The sequence below is a fragment of the Zonotrichia leucophrys genome, chromosome 27, assembly GCF_028769735.1.
Source record: "Zonotrichia leucophrys gambelii isolate GWCS_2022_RI chromosome 27, RI_Zleu_2.0, whole genome shotgun sequence".
In the NCBI taxonomy this organism is placed as follows: Eukaryota; Metazoa; Chordata; class Aves; order Passeriformes; family Passerellidae; genus Zonotrichia; species Zonotrichia leucophrys.
The window spans coordinates 3,936,643-3,962,178 of NC_088196.1; the positions used below are offsets into that span (position 1 = coordinate 3,936,643).

A 25,536-nucleotide genomic window follows, 5' to 3' on the forward strand; every position below is an offset into this window, starting at 1 on the left:
CATCCATGTGATGATTCCAGGACTCAAGCACAAGTTTTTTACCTGAATACTTTATTTTTATTAGTGTCCGTTAGAACTCTGTTAGAATGAGTAATAAAAATATCCACACTTTATTTTAGAAAGTTTTCTACATGAGACTGCTGTGTCCACATCAAGGGCCCTTATTTCTGGTACAGCCTCAATCCTGAGGTTGTCAGGTGTGCCATGGGACAGAAAAGACACGAAATCAGGAAACAGCCTTTGAGACCACAAAGTTGCTTAGCAAGAAGCTGCTCTTTATTGATAAAGTGATAATGGGAGTATTGTAGTATTGCTCTGAAGTGCTACCTGTGTCCCTCAAGCATCTCAGGGAGATGGAACCAGGGAGGTGTCAGTGAAACCTCTGGGATTTCCCCATCTTCCTGACACCAGCAGTTCATGGATCCCATGCTGAAACACAGAGGGACCAGAGGAAGTGAATCACTGCTGATGTTCCTTTTGGCTTTTGTTTCCTTTTCATTTCCTCCTTTTTCCTTTGCATTTTCCTTTCCATTCCCTTTGCCCTTCCCTTTCCCATTTGCAGATTGCAGAAGCAGCAGCAGCAGCAGCATTTTGAGAGAAGCAGGATTACATGAATCATTGGTGCCAGGCCTGTGATTCTTTAGGCTTTTGGATTTTCCTGTTGTCTTTCTGCATTCATGGAGAGACAGACAGACAAATCCACTTTGATATCCAGCCTTCAGCATCCATATTGTGTTTCCTTGCCTTAAATTTGTTTTTGCCGCACAAAGCCTTTCCGCATCTTGAGAAAGGGATCCCTGGGCAGGGCCACGTGTATCTGCAAGCCACTCAGGAGGTTGAGGGCGTACAGAGCCACTAACAGGGCTGCCATGGCCTCAAAGGGTTCATCCCTAGGGATAACTGATCCATCTTCCTGGAACTCCACTCCACTCAGCTCCACCAGGGCAATGGTTAACATCTGGTCCTCTTTGTGTGGCAAGAGCTGCCTGGCATCCACAAGAAAAGTCCCCTTCCTCTTCACCTTGTCATGTTCCAGGAGATTTGCAACCTTCACAGCAATAACAAAAAAGCAAAATCAGAATTTCAGATTGAAATTGTCAACTTGTGTCATCATTATGGAAATGTTGCTAGAATTAACATAGCCCCTGCCTCCCCTTGAAAGGATCCAAGTGTGATGTGTGTTCTCACCAGGTTCAGCTGTTGGGACACAATCTTCCTTTCCAAGGATTCCAGCAGCAGCAGCAGCTGATCCTCTGTTAACTCTGCAGAAATAAACTGGGTTTGGATCCAAAACCTCCCAGCAAGGTGATGGAGGTTACTGGTGGGCTGGGACTGGTGAGCAGGATGGGAAAGAGTGAAGAGGATGGGAAGGGTGATCATTTCTTGTAGGAAATGCTTGTTTGGTCAAAGATTCTTTGGATGTTTTAATAGAAATGACTTGTGCAGGCTCCCTGTGAGAGTGATCTGGGTGTTACTCACAATATCCCGTGTGGGATATGGAGTTGGAAGGCACCCAGAAGGATAATTGATGTGCAACTCCTGTCCCTGCACAGACACCCCAACAATCCCACCCTGTGCTGAGAGTGTTGTCCAAGCCCTGCTGGAGCTGTGTCAGCCTTGGGGCTGTGAGCATTGCCTGGGGAGTCTGTTCAGTGCCTGAGCCCCCTCAGGGATAGGAACCTTTCCCAAAATCCAACCCAGCTGTCCCAGACACAGCTGCAGCCTGGGTCGTGTTGCTGGTGAGCAGAGCAGAGATGTGGGCTGGCCCTTGGGAGGAAGCTGTGGCCAGACTTTGAGGGAGCAGGGAGCCCTGGCTGGATGCAGAGGGGGTTTCTCTCCTCTCCCCTCCGTGGCACTTTCATGTTGATTCCACTTGAAGAGGAGGAGGAGGAGGAGGAGGAGGAGTGTGAGAGGAAGGAATGAGAAAATGGCAGGAGTGGGAGTCATCCCTGTCTTGATTTCCCTCCTGAAGCCCCAAAGCCTCACCCTGCAAAGCATCAAGGACGTAGGTGATTCCTTCTGCCAGCTGAAGGAGACGATGTCTTGGGGATTGCTGCAAGGTGCTGAACAGTTCTTTTAAGTCTGGGCTCTCAGTTTTCAGCTCATAACCATCATTTTCCTCAAGAACTTCTTCCATCTGTGGGGAACAAGGAAATAAAATGTCAGGATTAGAGGGCAGAGGCTGCTGCTTGTCCTGAGCAGGGAGCTGTGCTGAGAGAGGGAATTTTGGATGGGCAGTTGTGGCCCAGGGCAGGTGACTTGTGGGACAGGAGGAGTGGTGTGGATGTGTCTGTGTTTATAAATTGTGTCAGTAAAAGCTTCACTTACTTTCTGGCTGAGCTCTTGAAGGAGGTTTTCATCTGTCATCACAGCTTTGATGGTGTTTAAGATGATGAGCAGCAGGTCAGGAGACAGCTCGGAGAAGATTTGACAGCGGATTTCAACTTCTTCTAGTCCAAATTTTAATACCCTGCAGGTTTCAAATGCTTCCACTTCTTTGTATCCAAGTCTGAATTCGAATTCCTTTTGGGCTGAACATTCTTCAAATATATCTTCTAAGCTTCCTGTCTTGGATGTGTTTTTAGTGTCTGCTAAAGGAGGAATCCAAATCTGTCACTTCTGAACAAGGAGCTCACTGGCAGCTCTAAATCCAGAGTATGAAACCCTTCTCTAAACCCAGAGTATGAAACCCTTCTCTGAATGTTTTTGAAGCATTATGGAATTGGGGCAGTTGTGATGTCTCAGGGAAGAGGCAAATGCATCTCTCCTGGTGGTTTGTTTAATGCTGGGAGATTCCATTTTACCCAAAGCAGACAAAAGTTGTGCAAGTGAAAGCTGTGAAAATATATTACTTACCAATCCTGGGCCTGTAGACGTATGCTTCAATTGCAAAATGCTTCATATCTGCAGAAGGATAAAAAGGACATTTATGGTGTTCTAAACCAGTCTTCCTGCTGTTGGTTACCCACCCAGTTTTGTCCTTGGCTCTTTTCTTCTTGGGAAGGGAAGGAACACCCAAACTCTGTTCTCCATGCCATTTATCAACAGGAGCTCTGCAGCTCCTGAAATATAGATCTGAGACTTCCTTCTTTCTTTACTAATCCCTCCCCAAACAGCATTTTCCCTGTGTAGTTCTTTGACCTAGCATGGGCTGTCTGGCCTCCCCCAGCTGATTTCAGTCCCTCACACTGCCTCCATGTCCTTGCAGACAATATGAGGGTGTATCTGGGGCACAGTGATACTTCCTGAGATCTTCTTCTGCACTATTTCCAGAAGGGAGAAATCTGTCATTTCCGGAAGTTACTTACTCCATTTTCCATCTCTGATGTATAGCGGGACGGTCCTGAAGGCCAGTGTGCAGCCCTTGGGTATCACTATACTTTGGTTGCTCTCTCTGGTGCCCTGGTGAAGGAAAACAACCAGTTAGAACAGCTGGGTGCAGCTGTTGGGGAACAAAGGAGAAGAGAAGCCAAACCTGTGCACCAAGTGTGATGTGACATAGGACGTTAAAGACCCCATCTGCCATGATGGATGCTGTGTAGATAGTCTCCTCTGAGGCTTCAAGGATTTCTGTGACCATGTATAGATTGATGTTTGTTCTCTGGAGTTGTTGGATGAGGGAGTGATTCATGTTGATTCGTCTAAAAGAGGAAAAGTGTGGAAAGGGTTTGGAGCACCATGAGCAGCTGACGCAGCTGGGGGTGCTCAGGCTGTGGAAGAGGAGGTTCAGGGGTGAACTTGTAACTCCAGTTGATGCATTCACATTCTCTGAACAGAGAGACATGATTCTCTATCTCAGGGTTTTTCCTGAAGAAGCACAGAGAGAACAAGAGAAAGTAGTTTTTTCTCATTCACTGCCTGTGTTTATGCCCATGTGGAATGTGGTATGGAGATTGTTTACCCAAGGTGATTGCTTGATTGCATTCTGGTGATGGTTGTTTGGATTCATGGTCCAATTGGATCCACAGCTGTGTCGGGACTCTGGGCAGAGAGTCACGGGTTTTTCTAGTTAGTTAGTTAGTTAGTTAGTTAGTTAGTATTATATAGTAAGCAAGTATGTAGTATAGTATAGTATCTCTTTAAAATCGTATATTAATGTAATATAGTACAGTTTTAATAACGCAATTGTTCAGCACTTCTGAATCAATGGAGTCAGATGCCAATCATTTTCCCTGTGTTAGGATACCATGCACCGATATCCAGTCTTTGGCCTAGTTAGGAAAAATAATTGCCCAAAGTTCTTAATCTTTGGTTTTGGCTGTTGAAACCCCATTATTGATTGAGCTGGTGTGTGCTGGAGGGGGATGATTGGAGTGTGTGTGCTCCCTTTGTCATGCCTTACCTTTTTCTTCTCAGTGCCTCCAGTGATTGCAGTGGGATGCTCTTCTTTTGTAGCTTAATGGAAAAGACATTCGACGAGGAGGCACCTATTTCCACTTCTGCATTTACAGGGCCCAAAGGAGCACTGGCATGCCCCTCAACCTGGTCAGCACTGGTTTTTGTGATAGTAAATTGGTTGGAATCTTGATGGAGGGACTCTGAAATAATTCCATGCATTATCTTAAGCAGGATTACACAGACTCAACACTATAATTATATCACACACACACATGAAAGCTGGAACATGGTACAGTTCAGCCACAAATGACCCAAACACATTATCTATAGAATTGGTGGTCTTTAGATTGAAAAATGTGAGTTTTACCTATGCTTTTACCATCTTTTCTAGGCAGCAGCACATCATCCAGTGTGAACCCTGTCCACTGATAGTAGGGAGCTGAGTGGAATATGCGTTTTGATTTTCTCTTTTTTATCAGTAGACAGAGAGGCCTGAAGTGCTCATGGTCTGCAATGCTCTCGACAGGGTCCAAATCTTTGCTCGGATCCATTTGATGTGCGATGAATTTGGTGAGTTTTTTAAACATTCTGTGGCTGAAGTTTTGAAGGAAAACCAAGTAGATTTATGCCTTGGGAAAGAGGGAACACAAGCTAAGCTGAATTACTTGAAATATTAGCAGGATGTTGTAACAAAGCCTGACTTTATCTATTAAGAAGATTTCAAAGTAATGACTCACATTATCCAAGGACACAATTTTCACAGGATTGTTTCAGGGCATATTTGGAGAAAAAGCAGCAGGAGCCAGGGGTTGTTTGGACTTGTTCTGCTCTGCTAGGGAATCCCAGTCATTTTGCAGAGAGATTGCAGTTGGCAGACTCTGAGGGTGCTGATTTTGGAGACAAATGTCCCCCAAAATAGAGAGACATCAGCTCAGTCCAGCCCAGCCTTGTTGGGCAGGCCCTGGTGGTCTGCAGGGGAGAGCTGGTGTTTGAGAGCCGGAAAGAAATCCCTGTATGTTTTTTGACACAGCTTGTTTTTAACAAAATGTTACAGTTTCACCGTTCTGGTGTTTTACAGGATGGAGCTGGGGAGGGGGAATTGGGTAACCCAGACTGGTTTTGGTCGGAAGGGGCATTAATGCTCATCCCATTCCTCTCTCTAACATGGGCAGGGACACCTTCCACTCTCCCAGGTTGGTCCAAGCCTCAGCCAACCTGGCTTTGGACATTTCCACAAATGGGGCAGCCATGGCTTCTCTGGGCAACTTGTGCCATGACCTGATCAGCCTCAAAGGGAGGGTTTCTTCCCAATATCCCATCTAATGCTACCCTGTTTCAATTTAAACCATTCCAAAGACAAATAGCCTTGTGCGCTCAATGTTAGTACCATTTCCACAACACATTGTTTTGGAAGTCTCCAAGAAAAGAGGAAAACTAAACAAGAGCACTTAACAGAGAGCTCCCACCAACCCTCTTCCCTGCCCAAAGCTCTGGGATAATGCACTTACCTGTTTGTGGGGTGGATGCCTCCTGTGGCTGGAGGGTGTCTGAAGCAGACTGCAGGACTGCTGTGGCTTCTGCTGATACTGAAATCGCCCAGAATAAACTTTCTAACACAATTTGAAGTGTTAGAAAGCAGGCATTCTTCATCTGCAGAGGACACACAGCAGATCTCTTCTTATCCTGTGTGTGTGCTGAGACTGTACAGCCAGGTGTTTATGTACCATGCTTATACATATTCATTACAATGAGCTGCTGATCTAACACAAAAACGTCACTTTCCTAGGAACAAATTTGCCTGCACCCACCTCTTGCTGAAAGCCCTTTTATGGTCCTGGACGTTCAAAAAAAGGGTTCTCTGGTACTCATATTCACTGAATGCTTTGATATTAAAGGTGACTTTTCCTTGAGCTTTCTCTTACCTGACAAAACAGGGGGCTCCCTGAAGCAACTCCTGAGTAAGGCAGCATTAGACCTGATCCATGCTGGAGGACCCCTGGCTGTTCACAGCAACTTATCCAGAGTCTGTTACAGGGACTGTGGGTTACTGGAACTTCTACAGATGTAGGAGATGGTGTGTCTCAGACCAGACTGGACAGGAATGTGTCCCTGTGCCTGGCAGCAGGTGGGACTGGATGCCTTTAAGGTCCCTTCAGACAAAGCCATTCCATCCTTGTGTATTCAGCTTTATAGAGCCACGTAACACTGCTGTTCTTTGACAGATGGAGAAATGGACTCAGGAGGAGATATTGACAAGAAATTCCTCTCTGTGAGGGTGATTGGCCCCAGAACAGGTTTCCCAGCAAAGCTGAGGCTGCCCCATCCCTGGGAGTGTCCCAGGCCAGGCTGGATGGGGCTTGGAGCAGCCTGGGCTGGTGGAAGGTGTCCCTGCCATGGCAGGGGGTGGGAATGGCCCTGGAGCATTAAGGTGCCTTCCAACCCGAGCCATTCCATGGCTGCTGGGTACATTGCCATGCTTGTTTGACAGCAAAAGCCATCCATGTGATGATTCCAGGACTCAAGCACAAGTTTTTACCTGAATACTTCACTTTTATTAGTCTCTCTTAGAATACTGTACAAAGGAGTAATAAAAATATTCACACTTTATTTTAGAAAGTTCTCTACATGAGACTCCTGTATCCACAGCAAAAAGAAGGCTATGGGAAAAAAACCCTAAAACTTTGTACAGAACATTCCTTTAAAAACCCTCCCAACTAATTCAGCTGATTTAACTGATCCAAGGAGGGTATGGACACACCAACACTCACATGCTTAAAAAGATATTCTAGGCAATGATAAAGCAACATAAGTCACAAGAAGGAATATTAATGTGTTAACCCACTGCTGTCCCCTCCTTGAGGGCCAGTACCGAGCTTCTAAAAACAACCCAAAATTGAACAGTGATTCAAACATAAAAGAGAATAAGTAGCCCTCCATTTAGTTTAATTGTATAGGCTTTTTCCTGCAAAGGTTTGGACTGTTTTGCCAGCCTGGTAGCTCTGTGGAAGGACTCCCAGGTGAGGATCCCTGATTCAGGAGCAGCAGGCTGGGAGGACTTGCTGGTTTTCTGAGGGTGTCCTGGAGCAGGGGCTGCTGTGCCCCATGGAAACGTGCGTGGTGCTGACAGTGGCTCAGGGGGCTTGGCCAAGCACAGGATGGGACAGGCTGCTGCCAGTTCCTGAGGAGGATTCCAGCCATTCACAAGTTTTTCTCTTTAATTGCAGACCAAAATAGAAAAGCTTAAAATAACTTACCAGGAGTTGTTTTTGCATCACAGGAGATTTGATCTCTCCAGGTAGGAACTTGTCCTGATCATGATACAGGACCAGTGTGAGAGGGAATCTGTCAAGTGTGATGTGATTGGAATCCCATTTAAAATCAGTAGCAATCAGTCATCTCCTCCCTGCAGCACCACATCTATTCATGTTTCATTTCTCCACCCACAATGTGGCTTCACACCTGATCTGTCCCCTTCCAGGACATGTCTGACCACCCTTCAGCCTGCTCATGGTGTCCTTTCACTTCAGACTGCCTCAGGTACACCCAAGAATGGTGGTTTAATTACAATTGACGTCCTGCTTTTTATTTCTGATTGATCCTGACACCAGCCTTAAGTTGGGATCTTAAGGAAGATGCTACCCAATCTGTAATTGTTCAAATACTTATTAACCATATATAGGTAATTAACTCACCACAACAGAACATGAAATATTTCTCCAACTTGCTTCTTTTCATACTACTCATGTTTCCATTTATGTTTCCCTTGACTGGTTGACTGAATCCAAATTAATGTAAGTTATTCCATGGAAAAATGCCACACCTGTGTTGTGAAGAGTGGCATGTCATGACTCTGCCATTGGCTGTTTTGATCATTTGTGTGAAGGAGAGAAATCAAAAAATATTTACTTATGTTGCTAGGCAGAATCTTAATTACAAATTTGGGGGTTTACACTTTAGAACCTGCTTGTTTGAGAAGTTTATAATTCCATTCTGAGAATTCCATTTAATTTAAGGAAACAGGGTCAGATGGTGTCAGTGACCCCACAAGTGTTCAAACCCACAGCTGTATTATTGCTGTATCTCATTAAAAAAAAAAAAAGCTGATCCTTTCAATTGATAATTATTCTAAAGTTACAAATCTGTGATGTGCATATGCTTAGAAATACCCAGCATATGTCTGTCTGTGAGGAGTCATGTTTGAAAGCATCTAGAGGCTGTTTCTGTTGCAAAATGATGGTTTTCCCCGTGTTTTCTATGACAATAATTAATTTTCTTTCATTTCCCCTGGAGATGGAAGTGGTGTCTGGGCAGACACTCAGCTCTGTTCAGCACCACAATCAACATTTCAAGTTCAGCCTCAGGCACCCTGCCAGGACCTGCCCCTCCTGCAGGAACACTGCTCATGTCTGTGTCATTTCCCAGCTGATTGATGAAATATCTCTATTTTTATCACAATTATCATTGTCTAGTAGCTTAAAGAGCCGATTAGGGTAGAGAGTACCTCAGCTAAAGCAGCAGCTCTTCTATCCTAGGTTGGAAGGTTTAAACTGCCCATCAAGGAAATTGCACATCTGTCAATACCCTGGGGTCTCCAGCCAGATTCTCTTCTCCTTCTACCTGCTTGAAAACTTCCTTTCCACTTGGATTTGCACTTTCCAAACACATTAGGGAATGATTCTCCCTGCATTCCAGCAGCCCTTTGAGGTACACTCCATATTTTCCCTTCCCTGTAGCAATCCCAAAGGAAGTCTGAGAGAGAAGTGAAGTAACTTGTCTAAAATTTTGTATGGAGTAGTAACAGATCTAAAAATTCTCCCTTCCACGTCCTATGCTCAGACCATCCAAAACCTCAACATTCTCCCTTATGGCCCCTAAAGCTGGATTTGCTACTGCAAGGACAAAAAAAAAAAAAGCAGATTTAAAAGATTTATACCATTGTCAAAAAAGGTGAGACAATATAAGCACTAGGACAACAAAAATATAGGTTTTCATGGGGTTACAGGGGAAGAGTGAGGGAAAACCCATTCCATCTGGGACACAACCCAAAGGGAAATCAGGTCATTCTGATTTTCAGTAAAACAGTAAAAGCTGTCTCAGCCAGGAAACCTAAGCCTGCTTTATTTAGGTGGTAATTTTAGAGGAAAAAGGCTTGATTTTGTTCCTCTGTGACAGGATCTACTATCAGTGACAAATCGACTCCTTTGCTGGTCAATTCATCTGCTGCTGGTGCTGCTGCTCACACAGCCCTTGGGCATGGAGCTGAGGGACAGATTTCCAGGTAAGCCAGAAATCCAACCCCTGAGTCCATGGAGAACTGGCAAATCCCAGTCACATGCACTTAAACAAGCAAGGAGCTGAAGTGAGGAGAACAACTCCAAGTCAAGGATGGCTGCCTGCTTGATTAGAGCAATCAGCCTTCCTCCTGTACCTGCCCACTGGCTGCCTCTCCCACCCTGTCCATGTTCCAAGGAGCTCCATGGCATTTGGTGTCAGTCATTAAATCACCTGCCCTCAGCCCTTGATCCAAATGCCCACTGAGCTCCTGTGCACATAAAAACAGCAGTTTGGGGTGGGGAGAGGGGTTACCCGGGCAGATTTGGGTATAAACTGAAAGTAACAAGCATGATTTTGGATCTATCCACTTTTTCTCTGGACCACACGGATGGTGATGTAGGAAATCAAAAGTTTTGTCAAACTGCAGGTCACTTCTTCCTGTGCTGTTTTTAGGTAAAGAATTTCCCTTCTAAGTGGTGTCAACAATTGCAAAATAAAAATCTTTCATTCACTTCCCCCTCCCACTTCCCATCTAAAACTGGAGATCAGACTCCAAAACAATCCAATCCTGGGAAAGTCTGGCTGTATCCCTTTGGATTTCCCTCACGTTCTGCTCAAAGCACCCAGCTTCAGGAAGGGAAATGTATTTTAAAGTGCATTTACCACAGCAATAGTACCAGCACTAAAAGCTTTTCCCCTCATCCCTATCCTCGTCATTCCATGTCTGGAATAGATGAGACTCTTCCCAGAATTCATCCTTGTTGTACCTCAAAGTCTCAGTGGTTTTGCATCTATTGATGACCCTGGGAGAAGAGAAATCCGCTGTCGCACGTCCTGCTCCGCACTAAACTCTACTCTGGAGCTGGTTTGGATTTATTGGGCACGAGGATCCAGCATGCGGAATGTGTCTGTTGGGATCTGCTTTAAACAGCCAAACCACATCCCAGTCTGTGTGAGGGGAGGAAATGGGGCTGGAGAGAGGAATCCCCCTCAGCCCTGCTCCTCCTCCTCCGTCCGCTCCGGCCACGCCGCTCAGTACTTGTTGATGCCAAAGATCCTCACGCCGTGGAACTGAGGCAGTTTGGGGATCAGGACGCTCATGAGGGAGATGGTGTTGATGATGAAGTGTACCCGGTCGTACTTGGTGTAAAAACTGGTTAGAAAATACCTGCAGAGGGAAGGTGGGAACAGAGAGAGAGGCAAACTGAGCCGTGGCATTCCACGTGTTTATCTCCCACAACACTGCTGGGTGCTGGGACACTGCTGTAATCTTTGCTGCAGTGTTCTTGCCTCTCTGCTGGGGCTCCTCTCCATTCTCTGCAGCACAGCCCTTCCTGTCTTCTCAGGGGCTCCTCCTGGGCTCTCAACCCACCCCTATTCATTTCAGTCACCCTCACGAGCTACAGCTGCTGCCCAACTAAGGACCCTGCAGCTGCAGCTCGTTTGGAGCAACTCGGACCCACACAGATCACAATAACAATATCAGGCCCCACTTTGACACACACAGATTTACAATACAACATATATTCAGGCCCCCACATTGACACACACAGATCTTACAATACAACATATATTCAGGCCCCCACATTGACACACACAGATCTTACAATACAACATATATTCAGGCCCCCATAGGACACGAGGTGGCTCAGCCAGCCCAGAATACTCACAGGACGATGGGCATGATGGTGAGGAACTTGCGGGACGCGGTGAACTGCACTCCGTAATCCATCTGCTCCCAGTGCGTGAGCAGCCGGGCCTTGCCCTGGTCCGGGGTCTCGAAGGGGGTTCCCTTCACGGTGTGCAGGAAGATGTACATGCTCTGCAGGACACGCAGCGTCAGGCACACGGCACCCCAAAAACCCCAGATCCAGAGCAGGGCATGCAGGCGCTTGCACCCCCGCGCCTTTCCACTAGAGGGATGTGGCGCTGCTGGAAAACCCGGAGCGGTCAGGAAAGCGGGGAAAGAAAGGAGAGTTGGGAAAGGCCGGGCCAGCTCGGCTGATCCACGTCAGAACTCTCGCTCGGCTCCTGGGTGTGAGCCAAGGAGGCGGTGGCAAGATTACAGCCCTGCCATCGGGAGATTAGCGCCTGCCTGCCGCCTCAGGGCTCCCCGAAAATGTCTGGGAGAAGGTCTGTCACCCCCTGATTACCAGGGGAACACAAGTCACACACAAACATTCTGGCTACACCACAGCTCCCAAGTACAGCCACTCCTGCCCTTTAAATTCCTTTTTGTCCCCATAAATCTAAAGCTGCCAGGGAAGATGGGTGAGAAGCCAGCAGCTCATGAGCTGAGTGCTCATCAGTTTGGGAGCAGTTCCAGTTTGGGGCTTTGTGGTTGTTTTTATCTCCTGAGCAGCTCCAGTTTAAGGGTTTGTGGAGGTTTTTATCTCCTGAGCAGCTCCAGTTTGGGCGTTTGTGGAGGTTTTTATCCCCCACTAGTAATAGCTTATCATGAGGGCCCTCAATCCCTGTAATTTTTATCACTGGAATATTCCTAGGCTGAGATATTATTTAAAATAAAAGACACACAATCAGCTGCTCCATCCCAGAAGTTTTTTGTCCCCTGTGCCCAAGGGAACTCGACCTTCAGAGAGAAAAATCAGTTCCTGGACTAATCTTTTACTTTAGGCAGAACAAAATCAGTGGGTTAATCTTGTTTTTTCTTAACTCTCATGAGGCCAATTCAGGTTTTACCAACCCCAGTGATGGGGTCTGTCACAGATTCCTTTGGGAAGGGGACACAATGAAGGATTTGCCCTACAGGAAATGAATCCACGTCCCCTCTGAGCAGCCTCACCAGGCGTTGCTGCCTCACCTGTACCTGGGCTGGATTTAAATCCATAACCCAGAGGCACCAGTACAGGCCGAGGGTGGAGGTTGAGCAACTCACCCGACATCTTTGGAAACACAAAGGAATTGTTTCAACAGGAATCTCAGCAGATTGCTCAGAGCAACAGCTGTGCCCAGGCTCCCCGTGCCGCTCCCTTACCAGGTTGTGGATGATGTTGGTGAGGGTCCAGACCACGGGGACGCTGAAGAAGGGGATGCTGAGGAGCACGACGTGCAGCAGCCCGATGCCCAGCACGTAGGACAGCCAGATGCCGCGGCTGTTCATCACCCTGGTGTTGGGGTTCACCTCGCTGTGCGCCGTTCCCACGTTCATCCTGCCTCTCCTGGCTGGCAGGAGCCCCTGGAACACAAACACTGAGGTCAGAGCCCGGATCCAAACTGCTCAGTGGGGCTCAGCACAGGCTGGTTGTCAAGCAAAGCCAAAATCTGCTGTTTGCTATAAAAATCCCCAGTCAGTTCCCTCCTCTGCCCCTCGGTATTGCCATTCTTAGAGCTGACGTCGCTGACTCCGGGAGTGGTTGAGATTTGGGAATTATGTGTGGGAAGCTTGTCTGTGACAGAAGCTTCTTGTGATTTGAGATGTTTTCCTGGAGCTGAGGTGTTGAGGTTCAATCCCACGATTGCCTGACAAAACTCAAACCCATACTTTAAAGCACTTTTAAATCCTCATCACAGTGTTCATCATGGAAACACACAGCACAGGAAGCTCCTGCGTGTTTATGGACTCAGCATGACAAACTTGGGAAGGGACCAGAGCATTTGCAGAGGAAAGGCTCTGTATCAACAGATCTCCTAATTAATTTAACTAAATTAACACAGTTCTGCATGGCTCGGGAGGTTTGCTTGTCTCCTACTGTGGCTCATGTGTTCTGCCTTCAGATTTAAGACTTGCAGAGGGGTAAAAAAAGAGGAACAAAAAAAATTTCCCCCCAGGCAAGGAATGAGATTCTTCTTGAGGAATGTAAAAAGGGAGAGATAACAGCACAAAGTGCCTTGGGAGGACGTTCCAGGAGGAAGAGCTGGGGAGGAGTTAGCCCTTCCCCTACCTGGAAAGAACAACTGCCATGTAGGAGGAGCACAAAGATGGTTTTCTGGACAGTGCCAGGAGGGAGAGGAAGCAAGAGAGTATCACCCTGTCAGAGCAAGTCCTTGGAGTGGTGCCTCTGAGACAGTGCAGGTATCAAGTGGCTTTCTGGTCTGACACAGAGCCAGTGGCAGCAGGAGAGCTCTGGCTCACTGGTACCCAGGAATTACAGAAAACAGCACAAACTAAACCCACTGTAAAGCTGAATGTCTTCACACCAACATCAGGGGAATGTAAAATCATCTTTGTGTCCCAGGGAAGAGGAGCTTGATGAGATGATCCAGTTCATCCTCCTTGGCTGCAGCACCCCACAGTGAAGGCTGTTTCCTCATGTCTGGCCTTGTGGCTCTGCTGCTGCTTCCCACAGCTGGAAGCTGTGCTGCTGCTCCCTCCAGCTCTCCAGAGGCGAGCCTGAGCCAGATCCAACATCACACTCTCCTCACTGCCAGCTGTCCCCAGCTCCCTCATGCAGTGCTGGGCCTGCCTTGTCTCGGGAGCTGGCACCATCCCCACTCCTGCCCAGGGCTGGGACTCACAGCCAGCTCCACTCCACAGCTCCTGGAATGCTCCAAGGAACTCCCAAACCTCCTCCATGCACACAGGCAGCTGTTGCTGCACATCCTCACCTCACTCTATCACTGGGCTCATACCTGGAGGAGGGTTTTGTTTCCAGGAAAGTGGCTGCAGGTCTGTGGGGTGCTCACTCCCTTGTTGCTCACCTCCCAGGTCACCAACTCATGGATATTTCAGAGAAAAGCCCAAAGTTTGATTTGGAAACAAGACTAAAGGCCAGAGTTCAGCACTTCACCCCTGGCAGAGGGAGCAGCTCTGTCCTAAACCTGCTGCAATTCCCAAAGGCTCTCAGAAGGTTGGGGCAAAGGATAAATGAGTCAAAAAGAGTCAGATTGTTCCAACAACAAAAAGAAAAACACCCTATGGAATGTGTAAACAGGAGTGCTGAGTGCCAGACTTGGGAAATAGATCTCTTGGATGCTGGGTGAACACTGTCCAGTCCTGGGAGGAGCTGGAGAAAATGAGCAGAGGTGTAGGAAAAACATGACCTGCAAGGCCAGCTGGAAGGAAATGGGTTTGTTTAGTCTGGGTGCAGGAGACAGGAGTGAGGAACAGCTGGATGCTCCACAGAGAGCTGTGTCTGTGGGATTCCAGCTGTGCAGCAGGAGGAACCACATGGCTGGGGATAGGAGCAACAAAAGGGTGCAGGAGGAGGGACTGGGAAGGGACTGCCCACAGAAAGGGAGCCCTGCTCTCACTGGAGGCCTTAAAATCTGCTTTCATCAACAGTTAAAAGCCTTCTCTCCAGGAGTCTTTCCTGCAGCCAGAGGTGCACAGGGCTGGTGCCGTGGAATTTCCAACCATAACTTCCAAAAACTAAGGAGCAGTTTGGATTTGGCCTCCTCTGCAAACGAGGGCAGTTGCAGACCCACAACTGGGTGGTAAAGGGCTTAACTTGGGAGCTGTATGTGAAGCAATTCTCCTTCCCGTGCCTCAGTTTCCCTTCCTTGTGAAATTAAGGATTAGAGGGGTGGGATGCTGGAACATATGAGAGATTGGTTAATTCATTCTTGCAGGACATACAGACACACCAAGCACTCACTGCTGCAATGAGGGTGATTCCACATCTCCAACTCTGTCCTTCCCCACCTTAAATATTTCACCAGCTCTGCAGCCCTTGGCCCAGCTCTCCCAAATTCTGGATTGCACAAGCTTGGCTGAGGGCACACAAACTCCCAAAGCCCTGTCCCTACCCCCATCCCACACCCCATGTTTGATTTCTAATTGCACACCAGGATTTGTTCACCTGCAGGACAACAAGACACAGCCCACCATGGGAAGGACTCCAGCCCCCCTTCCCAGGGCAGCTGCTGCCAGGCTCTGCTTTCCCACTTTTTTTGGAACAGAAAAGCCTGAATGTTGCAGCAGGCAGAGGGTGAAGGTCAGGGCTGTGCTGACATTGGACAGTGGCCATCCAAGGAGGGGAAAAGTGGGAGCTGTGGCCAGTGGGAAAGGGCACAGCGAGGCGCTGGAGCTGAGCCCTCCCTCTGCTCATCCTGCCTGTCCTGCTCCCTGCCCAGGGACAGCTCCTTCCTCACCTTTGTCCCCAGAGGAGTGTGACCACCATCTGTTCCTGTTCCCTTGCTTAACACTTGGACTTGATGATCTTGAAGGCCTTTTCCATCCTAAATCAATGCTCCCATGATCTGGCAGTGCTGTCACCCCTCCCCAGGGATTTCAGGATCACGCTCTGATCCTGGCACCCTGCTGCAGGATCTTCACTGGGCTGGGAGGGAAGGAGGGCTCGGGTGCTTATCTTGATCTTGAGTGTTCCCAGCCTGCAGGTGCCGATGATCCCACGGATCACAGATCCCAATCTCTAGCAGCAACAGCTGCCACCTCCCAAACAAATCCTTTAAACCCTTCTGGCGACGGATGAACCAGAGCACGGAGGACATGGGGGACGCTGGTGAAATGGGCTGTGCTGGGTGAGAGGTGACACTGGGAACACAGCGTTCCGTGTCCCTCCAGCCCGGGGCCGGGTTGGACGTGTCAGAGCCCCAGCGCTGCCCGGTTCCTCCTCGGGGGGCCCGGGGCTGCCGGAGCCCCGGAGGGGACACGGGGGACACGGGGGACACGGGGACGAGGACACGCGTGAACCGGCTGAGGGCGGGGATCTTGCCCTCTCGGCCTTTCCTGGCGGATTTAACGGGAGATCTTGAACACCAAGACAAGGCCGAGGTTGGGCTCCTCTGAGCTCACATGGGGTCCCAGACCCCACTTTCCTCCCCGTTTTCCCGGGACGGGACGGTGCCCCGGGAGGCCGGGGCAGGACCCGCTCCCGGCCGGGCTCTGCACAGCGCGACCGCACCGCGGGGACCCGCATTACCTACCCGGGACCCCCCGCTCCCACCCCGCCGCTCCCCAGCTCCATCCCAGCGCCCGCTTCTCTCTTTTGGGGTGTTTTCCTTTCGGGCCGGGCCCATGCGAGGCACCTTCCCCCGGCCCCGCCGCGGGGCTCGGCCGCCGCCGCCGCCGGGGAGGGCAGAGCCCCCCGGTGCTGCCCCGCGCCCCCGGCCCGCACTCACCGCTCCCGCCCGCTCCGGCCCGGCCCGGCTCGCCTCGGCTCGGCGGGGCCGGCGCTCGCTGCGCCGCGCTCCCGGTGCTCTCCCGGTGCGCTCCCGGCGGCCCCTCGGCCCGCCCCGCCGCGGCACGCCGGGAGCTGTAGTCCGGCAGCAGCGGGAGAGGCGGGGCCGCCATGGGAAGCGGCGGGAGCGGCTCCGGGAGGGGCATCGGGGGATGCACCGAGCCCCGCTCTGCTCACACGGGCCCCCAGACCCCGCTGGGTGCCTCCAGCCGGCCCGGGGAGGGTGGGCTGCCCCCTCTGCCGCTTCTCCCAGGGGAAATGCGAGGGTGGGGGAGCGCTGGGGCTGCTTCCAGCAGGAGCTGTGGCTGCTCCATCCTTGGAGGCGTGCGAGGCCGGGTTGGACAGGGCTTGGAGCGATCTGGGGGGCTGGAATGTGTCCCTGCCCATGGCATGGGATGGGACTGGGTGGTTTTTAAAGTCCCTTCCCACCCAAACTACTCTGATGCCGTGATAGCATGAAAATGCCAGCGGCAGCATTGTGCAGGCAGCCCGGGCAGGCCGGCAGCGCTGCAGGACACCCAGCCAAGGTCGGCGCTGGGAGCGAGCGCAGGATTCCAGCGCTGGAGCGCGGGGGAGACCATCTGGCTCCGCTTTTGTTTGCACAACCATCAAAGCTCATCGCGTGGGGCTGGCACGGCCCACGGGTGCCGCAGCCATCTGTGCAGGGCTCTGTGTGTGCCTGCTGCCGGCTCTTCCAGCAGCATAGGGGCAGCATCGGAGCCGCTTTGGGCTGCAAACCCCCTGCCCAGAGCCCCTGGCAGTGTGCGAAGCCCGAGCCAGGTGCTCCCGGCTGCCCGCGGCTCTGCCGGTGCCACTCTGTGCCCCCCGAGCTGGCACAGCCGCTGTGCTCGGCACAGCCCACGCTGGGTTTTGGTGTTGGCCCAGGTGGAGTCCCAGCGATGTCGAGGTTCCCTGAGTGCCCACTCTGAGCTGTGTGTCCTGAGCCTGCCTGCATCCATCCTGACAGGGCACGGCGAGAGCACGGAGCCCCCGCGGGCTGCCAGGGTGCCACACACTGGCACCGTGCTGCCGGCAGGGCACGGGGTCACTGCCGGAGCCAGAGCTCAGCAATGTCTGCCTCCAGAGGGCTTTGGGCACGGAGAGACGCAGATTCGGGGTAAAGCAGATGAAAGGCCACTGATTGCCACCCGCTAGAACCGCGGTGTCCCCGCCCGGCTCCTCTGCGGTGCCCTCTTGGCAGGGCGCGGTGCGGGGATGCCGGTGCGGAGGCGGGGGATCCCACGGGATCCGCTCCTGCTTTGCAGGAGATCCACGCACGCACAGCAGGCTCTATTTTTATCCTGCTCCTGCCTGACTGAGCAGCTCTCTGCGCGGTGACATCTAATTTAGCAGCTTCCCCGCACCCCGCTGGCTCCGCACGTGAGGGGGAAGCACAATGCAGCAGCTATTTTTAAACGCCCATAAATATTCATCTCTCTCCGTGATGCAGCAGCCGCCGCTGCCGGTGGAGCGCGGGGGGGACCCGACCCCGCTCCTCGGGCTCCCCACACCGCGTTCACCCGCCCAGGGAACACCGGCACTGGGGGCGGGGAGTTCCCGGGGGGGTCCGGCCCCATCCGCTCACCGGCAGCTGCAGCCGCGTTCCCCCCGTGCTCAGGGGCCGCTCCCGTGTGGATTCCTAGGCCTCGCTCGCTCCCAGCCCTGCCGGTGCCGGGCCGTGCTCAGCTCCCGCTCTGCCGCTGCCGGTCCCGCTGCCCGGTCGATGCCGGTTATATTTAGCTCCGTGGTGGTTGCTATTTTTAGCCATCCTGCGGTGGGAAGGGTCCGCGTGGGTCGTGCTGCACTGCAGGTTTTGTGCTGTGGGTGCCCCGTGGGACCCCCGTGGGGTGCAGCCCTGGGGCTGCTCCCGCTGCCGGGATCACCCACGGCCTCTCCGGTCCCAGCTCGGTCCCCCCACGCACCTGCGTGTCGCCCTGGCCCCGTCCCGCGGCGTGGGGCTGTGTCACCCGAGCCGCCACATCCCAGCACGCCCATCCCTGCTCCCGGCAGCGCTGGGAACGGGGATGGGCAGCGCGGGGCTGCTCCGCTCCCCGGGCGAACCGGGAGATGCCAGAGAAGAGCTCAAGAGCACCGAGTGTGGCTGCCCGCTGTCCCGGGACAGCCCTGCCCGGTGAGCCCGCCATCGGGCTTGGCTACGGGCATGGAAACATCAAAAAGACCTCTAAAATCATCGACTCCAACCAACAACCAAGCACTGTCACCTTCATCACTAAACCATGTCCCCAAATACACATCCACAGGTTTTTTTGGACGCTTCCAGACCCAGCAGCGGCCTGGCCCCGGGGAGCGCGGGGGTCTCTGGGGAGGATCTGTCCGCGGCCGGCTCTGGCTGCCGTCAGGTTCCCTTTCCCTAATTGAAGCGAGATCCAGGCCAGGCGCCTCCTAAACCTTTTATCCCCCCACAGCAGCGGGAGAACGTCAGTGCCCGAGGCCGGGCTCTCCCGCCGCGGAGATCCGGGACCGGGGCAGCGGGAGCCGCGTCCCTCCCGGGGCCCGGTAACGGCGGCCGCTCTCCATGGTCCTGAGCCAGACTCGCCGGTGCCCCGGGGCGGCGGGACCCCGAGCCGCAGCCCTGCCCGAGGGCCCCCGGCCAGGAAAGCCGGGGCTGGACTGGGGACCCACTCCGGTTCCCCCGGATCCCGCCCCGCCCGGTGCCACCGCCGCGGGTCGGGTTTCCCCGAGTAAGCGATGCCGGTGCGCGACGGGGGGGCCCCGTGACCCCCTCGGAGTGGGAGTAGGGGGGTCCTGCTCCCCACGAAGAGCTGGGGAGGGGATGAGGGGATTCCTGGGGGGTTGCGGGGACAGCACCGGGGGGCACCGAGGGCCCGGGGGCCGGAGTTCGGCGGGGGCCCGGGGGGGCGGCGGTCATGGAGTATCCCGGGACGCCCCGGCCCCAGCTGCCCCCGGCTCGGGGGTCTCGGCAGCTCCTCACTGGGTCTCTCCGGTGTCTTCCCGCGCTTCCCGGTGTGAGGACCCGGGGCAGCGCTTCTCCGGTGGGGCTCGGAGCTGGGAAGGCTTCGGGCGCGGGGCCGAGGGTGCTCGGCGCTGCACGGCCCCCCCGGCGGGGCGGGTCGGGGGCGGGGAGCCCCGGGGAGGCCCGGGCGGAGGATCCCGCCCACCGGCCCCGCCGCCGCCGCCGGCTCCGGGGCCGCCGCGCTGCGCGGGGCGCGGCCGCTCCGGCCCGGGGCGCGGGGCCGCTCCGCCGCCGGGGGCTGCACAGGCAGGTGAGTCCGCAACGGGACCTCCGGTGGGGCGGGAGGCGGGGAGGGGAGGGCCGGCAGCGCCGCGCAGAGCGGAGCTTCCCCCGGGGAAGCACCGGGGCTTCCCTCGCCTGCGACGCCCCCGCTGCCAAGCGGGGCCGGGGGGATTCCCGGGCATCCCCGGGCTCACGGAGAATCCTGGCGTCCGCATTGCCCCCGGCTCCTCAACAGCATCTCCTGGCGCCGCTTCGGGCTGGGGATCCCTCGCCCTGTTGCGGGCTGGGAAACCCGCGCTGGGGCAAGGGCTGGCTCGTTGTCGTCGCTGCCGTTTCTGGTCCGCGTCCCACCCGCAGGGGTGTCCCGTGGATGAAGCAGCCCCCTCCCGTGACACCGGGTCCCGGCTCATGCCGGTGGTTTCCCGGGCAGCGGGTACCCCGGGGCTGTGTCTGTCCCAGGTTACCTCTGTCAGACCCGGCGGGCTGGTGCAGTGTGGGCTCCCGGGTCCCGGTGCCCTTGGTGTGCCCTGAGCTCTGGTTCCCCCTCCGGACCCTCCTGGATCGCGGGGCTCCGCCAGCGCAGGCTGAGCTCGGCACAGGTGTGACCTTGGGGTGTGTCGGCGTGGCAGGGCTGTGTGACACTGCCCAGCACCCGGGTGCTCTCCTCCCGTGCTTGGGGACCACCCTGTGGTGGCCGCCTCTGCAGCACACCGAGGAGCCCCGCTCAGCACCCCGAGGCGGGTTTGCCGGTGTTGGGGTGCTCCGGGGAGCAGAGGCAGCTTTGCTGGTGGAATAGCTCGGGGCTCCCGCAGCTGCACTGAGCTCTGCCCGGCCGGCTGACACAGGTAGGTGCCTGTTGGCGCCAGTGGCTTCGATTTCGGGATGCTGGGAGAGCACCTGGATCCTGCCCCCAGGGCTGCTCTGCCACGGCCGGCACAGGGACGGGCTGGGACCCCTGGACGTGCTGGGAGCCAGGGCTGGGAGAGCCGGGCAGCGCTCGGAGCGCTCAGACACGGCCCTTATCTGCTGCCACCACCCTGGGAACTCGTTGCACGCTCAGCTCCAGTGAATTTCCTTTTTCTGTTTTTGTTTCTTTCCTGCTGACGCTTTTCCCCTCCGGAATCAAGGGCTGGATGGGGCCCATGGTTACGGGGTGGTGTGAGCAGCCCGACCCCACGGTGGGTGGCAGCGGGCAGAGCACAGCAGCACCCACCTGTGCCGGTGCCCTCGGAAGGAGAAAACCCGCCGAGTGTGCCCCGGGCGCTCCCTGAGAGTGGAGCCGGGAGCAGGAACCTGCTGAGCCGCTGCCTGCTCATGTTTTCCGTGGCATTCCCCGGGGGCCGCCTGCAGCGGCCGCTCGCCCGGAGCCGGGGCTCGCTCTGGTGCGTCCTCCGGCCGCCGCAGGATGCATCGGCCTCCTGCGAGCAGCGATCGCGGCGCCGTGACCTTGGCAGGGCGGGAGCTCACCCCGCCTCTGGCTCAGCCCGAGCGCCTCCGGTTGCTGGAGCCCAGCTGCCGGCGCAGGAGACGTGCCCAGCCCCTGGGGCCTGATCCTGCCACGCAGGAGCCCAGAGCGAGGTGATGGCCGGGCATGGGGGAAAGTGTGAGCCATGACAGCTGTCCTGGTCCCCATCCTTGTCCCTCCTTCATGGCCAGGGTCAGATGTGGCACTCACAGCCAGCACAGTGACAGTTCTGCCCCTGTCTCAGCCTGACACTGTCCCCTTGTTGTCCCTGTCTCAGATGTGCCAGGTCCAGCTGAAGCACTGTGGGTGTGAGGAAGGCAGTGCAGCACCATGACTGCAGCACAGGGGGTTCTCCTCCGCCCCATCACCATGGGACTGCTCCTGCAGAGCCTCTTCCTCCTCCTCCTCCTCCTCCTGGGCTCCTGCCTCCACCCAGCCGCTGCCTTCCCCAAGGGCTGTTACCCCTCAGAAGAGGAGGGGCTGAAGACCTTTCGCTGCAGCAACGCTCAGCTGACCGAGGTCCCCAGGGACATCCCCAACGACACCAACAAACTCTACCTGGACTTCAACCAAATCCCCTTCCTGCCTCGCGATGCCTTCCGGGACCTGCCGCTCCTGCTGGAGCTGGATCTGTCCCACAATGCCATCGCCAGAATTGAAACTGGGGCTTTCCAGGGCCTGGCAGAGCACCTGCACTCCTTGGACTTGTCTTCCAACAGGCTGGTGTCGGTCAGCAAAGACGCCTTTAGCAACCTGAAAGCCAAGGTGAACCTGTCCAACAACCCCTGGCTGTGTGACTGCCGGCTGCAGGAGCTGATCCGTGCCGTGGAACTGGCGGCTGAATCCTCGGGGGGCATCGTGTGCGACTCCTCCACGCAGGAGGAGCACGTGGGCAAAGCTTTCCTGCAGGTCATTGCTGACACAGATCTCTGCAACGTGTACAAGAAGACCACGGACATCGCCATGCTGGTCACCATGTTCGGCTGGTTCGCCATGGTGATTTCCTACCTGGTTTATTATGTCAGGCAGAACCAGGAGGACGCCCGGCGACACTTGGAGTATCTCAAGTCACTGCCCAGCAAACAGCGGCGGTCAGAGGAGTCGTCCACCATCAGCACTGTGGTGTGAGCACAGCATCCTGCAGGACATGGGGACGTGTGGAGCTGGGCACCGGCCACTGGCATCGCACAGAGATACTCCTGGGTTTGTTCTGTTCTCCTCCTGGAAGCAGCAGCCACGGCTGATGGGTCCCTGGCTCGGTGGCTCAGGTCAGGGATGGGTATCAGACATGAGCATGGAGGATCTGCAGCATCTTCCCAAGTTATGGAGGACTGGAGCAACCCAGAGCATCCCCCTGGCATGTGGCCATTGCTCTGACTGACTTGGACATTTGGACTTCATCTCAAACTTTTTATATTTCCTTTGCAGAGATCCCTTGGGGCATTACGGAATCGGTGTTTTCATCTCTCCCCGGCTCCCCCTTGGCTGCCCAGGGGATGGTACGGCAGCCCAGGGCAGCCTGGGCCTGGATCCCTGCTGGGAGGGCACTGGGGAGGAGCAGTACGGCTGCAAGGCCAGTGTCCTGCCAGCTCACTGGCCCTGGAGGGTCAGCGGGACCAAGAGGTGGGGCAGGGGGTGGGGACACACCGGTTGGTGCCGCCCCATCTTCCGTTTCATCTCCCTGCCCCTTTCCCGGCGCTCAGGCCAGGTGGGGCAAGGGGCATGGGTGTCACCACTCGGACATGGGCAAACCCAGGACCTTTCTTGGAGTGTGGGGAATGAGAACCAAACAGGGGATGAGCTCCCTGGGGCAGAGCCCTTTGGGGCTGCCAGGGATGTGGGTGCTGATGGAGGGGCACCTGGGGGTCCTGGCAGTGGCTTCAGCCCTGCTGGGACATTTGGGGAGTGGGGGTCCCCTGGGTGCTCTTGGGGGCCATGAGGGAGGGTGCTGGCAGCACCCTTGGCCATCTGCTGGTGTCCCTGCCGGAGGGGAGCTCCCACCTCACAAGCTGCTGACCGGTCACTGTGATGGGAAGCAGGATGGAGGGAGCTGCCACGGCTCCTCCGTCCTCTCCCCACCCCTGCACTGCTGTCAGGAGCCTGAATCTCCCCTAAAATATCCCAAAATCCCTTCTTGACATTTCCAGTGTTGGGCTGCGGGTTCCTGGTGGCAGTGGTGGAGGTGATGTTGAGCACAGGGCTGGCACAGGCAGGGGTCAGTGCCCACTTTTGGGCATGCAGGGCCCAAATGGCAACTCAGAGCAAAACCAGAGCAGCCCCAGACTCTTCCACCTGCTTGTCTGGCCTCTGGGAGATCTGGTTTTGCTGGTTTTGGCCTTTTTTTAAACCAACCAATGCTAAATTGCCTTAACTCACCAAGAGCACCAACCAAAGCTGCTGGAAGCTCCTCTGTAGCGGGCCAGAGCTGCCTTGTGGGCAGGCCCAGCCTCAGCCCCTGCTGTGGGCAGCTCCGGCCCTGCCTGTGCCACCCTCGTGCCCCGGTGCTGGTGGGAGCAGGAGCAGGGCCCGCCCTTCCACAAGTGCCTGATTCCAGCACAGAGCAGGAGCTCTGCAACGCACAAACACCTCAGCCCCAGCTCCCATCCGGGCGTCCCCGCAGCCCCACGGCAGCTCCTCCCCTCTCTGCAACCGGCTGAGGAGAAAAGGGGCTGGGGAGGACCCGACTGAACCTCCCAGGCTGCTCCCCCCAGGCCACCGCTTGTGCCGGGACCACCCGACCCATCTGTGTTTGGGTTAAGGGACATTTTAGTTCTTTATACGACAATAAAGTTGGCTTTTACTTTGGAGCCGGTGGCCGGCGTGTGCTGCTGTGTGTGTCTGTGGGTCACCGGGCCCTGGTGACGTTGTGGCAGCAAAGGAAGGACGGAGGTGCCCGCGACAGGCGGTGGCAGAAACAGGACACCCGTCCCTCCGGTAACCCTGCCCCAGCCTTCAATAATGAACAGCCGGGCTCGGCTCAGGTCGCTGGCACGGTGCCGGTCCCCGCGGCACCCAGGACACCGTGGGGCGCTTTCCCAGGGCTCTGCTCCGCTGCCTGCCCTGCCGTGCCCATCGCGGGCTACCCGGGCAGGGAGGGACAAGCCCTTCCAACCCCACGGTCCCCACAAGAGGCCTCTCCGGTCACAGCCCCGTCCCCGTTTGCCGGCGCCTCTCCCGGCGCGATCCGTGCTGGAGTCTTGTGCCATGGAAGGTGAAAGCCGGGCCCTAACGCAGAGTGACAGCTCCCGCTCGTGGGACATTAACCTTGTTTGTCACTCGGCTGTCTCCAGACGCAGACCCCGGGCTCTGGAGCAGATGGCTGCTGTCCCCGCTCCGGTCACTCCCTGGGGATGCTCCTCCCGCGGCTCCCGGAGCAGCTGGGAGGGCTGGGGGACACGCAGGACACGTGCCCGCAGCTGCCACCCTGCCCGTGGCTCCCTGGAGTCCTGCAGGTGTCCCCTCTCACGGGGCTGGATGATGCCGAGTCCCCCGGGGTCAGCTCTGCTCTGGATCCTGTCTCTGGGATTGCTTGGATGGAAACCATCAGGCTCATTCCAGCCCACACTGATGAGCACGGGGGAAAGGAAGTGGATTCCAGGGGTTTGTCTGGCTGTGGAACAGCCTGTGTGGGTGTACAGGGGGATAAAACACACAAGGAGTCGAACAAAAATCCGCAGTGAGATTTGGGAAGGTAACTTGGTGTGGGATGGAATCGTGCTGGATTTAGGCTGTCGGTACTGTCAGATATTTAATCACGTGTGACTGGGAATGGGGAGGAACAGAAAAATGACTTTATGGGGATATTTCCTGGGGGTGCTGTGCCCAACCTGGGCTCTCAGGAGCAGAGGACACAGCCTGCCAGATGCCTTCAGTCTCAAGGAGGGATTTTTCTCATCCCACTCTTTCCAGTTGTGAGGTGCTGTGGGGCCAGACCCTGCTGAGAGTGGGAGCTGGCACTCGGCACGGTGGGCACGAGGGGCTCAGCATTAAAGGCAGCACTTCTCCTTCAGAAAATAATTAGAATCATCCCTTTTAATACCCCTCTCTGGATAATTCATTTCCTGATGTAGATTTATCCACAGGGATCAGCAGCAGGAGAATTTAACAGCGTGACCTCCTTCTGTGCGTTCCAGCACGTCGGT

The 25,536-nt window shown here is 54.8% G+C and overlaps 3 protein-coding genes across 5 annotated transcripts; 1 reads left to right on the plus strand and 2 right to left on the minus strand.

The window, feature by feature from the left end:
• Window positions 1-745: 745 nt before the first annotated feature.
• LOC135458318 (gasdermin-A3-like) lies at window positions 746-5,977 on the minus strand. Its single transcript, XM_064733381.1, has 10 exons — window positions 5,847-5,977; window positions 4,706-4,967; window positions 4,343-4,538; window positions 3,476-3,641; window positions 3,309-3,402; window positions 2,857-2,904; window positions 2,329-2,591; window positions 1,987-2,137; window positions 1,189-1,262; window positions 746-1,048 (listed from the first exon to the last, which is right to left on the minus strand). The coding sequence occupies exons 2-10, from the start codon at window positions 4,923-4,925 to the stop codon at window positions 746-748; spliced, it is 1,515 nt and encodes a 504-aa protein (XP_064589451.1). The 5' UTR covers window positions 4,926-4,967; window positions 5,847-5,977.
• Window positions 5,978-6,867: 890 nt separating this feature from the next.
• On the minus strand, window positions 6,868-16,755 carry ORMDL3 (ORMDL sphingolipid biosynthesis regulator 3). Its single transcript, XM_064733682.1, has 4 exons — window positions 16,654-16,755; window positions 12,608-12,808; window positions 11,283-11,434; window positions 6,868-10,780 (listed from the first exon to the last, which is right to left on the minus strand). The coding sequence occupies exons 2-4, from the start codon at window positions 12,779-12,781 to the stop codon at window positions 10,645-10,647; spliced, it is 462 nt and encodes a 153-aa protein (XP_064589752.1). The 5' UTR covers window positions 12,782-12,808; window positions 16,654-16,755; the 3' UTR covers window positions 6,868-10,644.
• Window positions 16,756-19,361: 2,606 nt separating this feature from the next.
• LRRC3C (leucine rich repeat containing 3C) lies at window positions 19,362-24,158 on the plus strand. 3 transcript variants are annotated; one of them, XM_064733589.1, is made up of 2 exons: window positions 19,362-19,414; window positions 21,672-24,158. In XM_064733589.1, the coding sequence occupies exon 2, from the start codon at window positions 21,725-21,727 to the stop codon at window positions 22,520-22,522; it is 798 nt and encodes a 265-aa protein (XP_064589659.1). In that variant the 5' UTR covers window positions 19,362-19,414; window positions 21,672-21,724; the 3' UTR covers window positions 22,523-24,158. The 3 variants fall into 3 exon arrangements, with proteins under 3 accessions (XP_064589659.1, XP_064589658.1, XP_064589660.1); XM_064733588.1 differs by lacking the exon at window positions 19,362-19,414 and adding an exon at window positions 19,877-19,957; XM_064733590.1 differs by lacking the exon at window positions 19,362-19,414 and adding an exon at window positions 20,681-20,774.
• Window positions 24,159-25,536: the final 1,378 nt, after the last annotated feature.

Bases quoted from the DNA above. Each gene is read 5' to 3' on its own strand.
- LRRC3C (XM_064733589.1), top strand. From the start codon at position 21,725: ATGACTGCAGCACAGGGGGTTCTCCTCCGCCCCATCACCATGGGACTG.
- LOC135458318 (XM_064733381.1), bottom strand. From the start codon at position 4,925: ATGTTTAAAAAACTCACCAAATTCATCGCACATCAAATGGATCCGAGC. The intron at 4,539-4,705 runs GTAAAACTCACA...GAATTATTTCAG, and splicing joins AAAAGATGGTAAAAGCATAG to AGTCCCTCCATCAAGATTCC. The intron at 2,138-2,328 runs GTAAGTGAAGCT...TGTTCCCCACAG, and splicing joins TTCAAGAGCTCAGCCAGAAA to ATGGAAGAAGTTCTTGAGGA.
- ORMDL3 (XM_064733682.1), bottom strand. From the start codon at position 12,781: ATGAACGTGGGAACGGCGCACAGCGAGGTGAACCCCAACACCAGGGTG. The intron at 11,435-12,607 runs GTAAGGGAGCGG...CGTGTCCTGCAG, and splicing joins CCAACATCATCCACAACCTG to AGCATGTACATCTTCCTGCA. The intron at 10,781-11,282 runs GTGAGTATTCTG...TTCCCTCTGCAG, and splicing joins ACCATCATGCCCATCGTCCT to GTATTTTCTAACCAGTTTTT.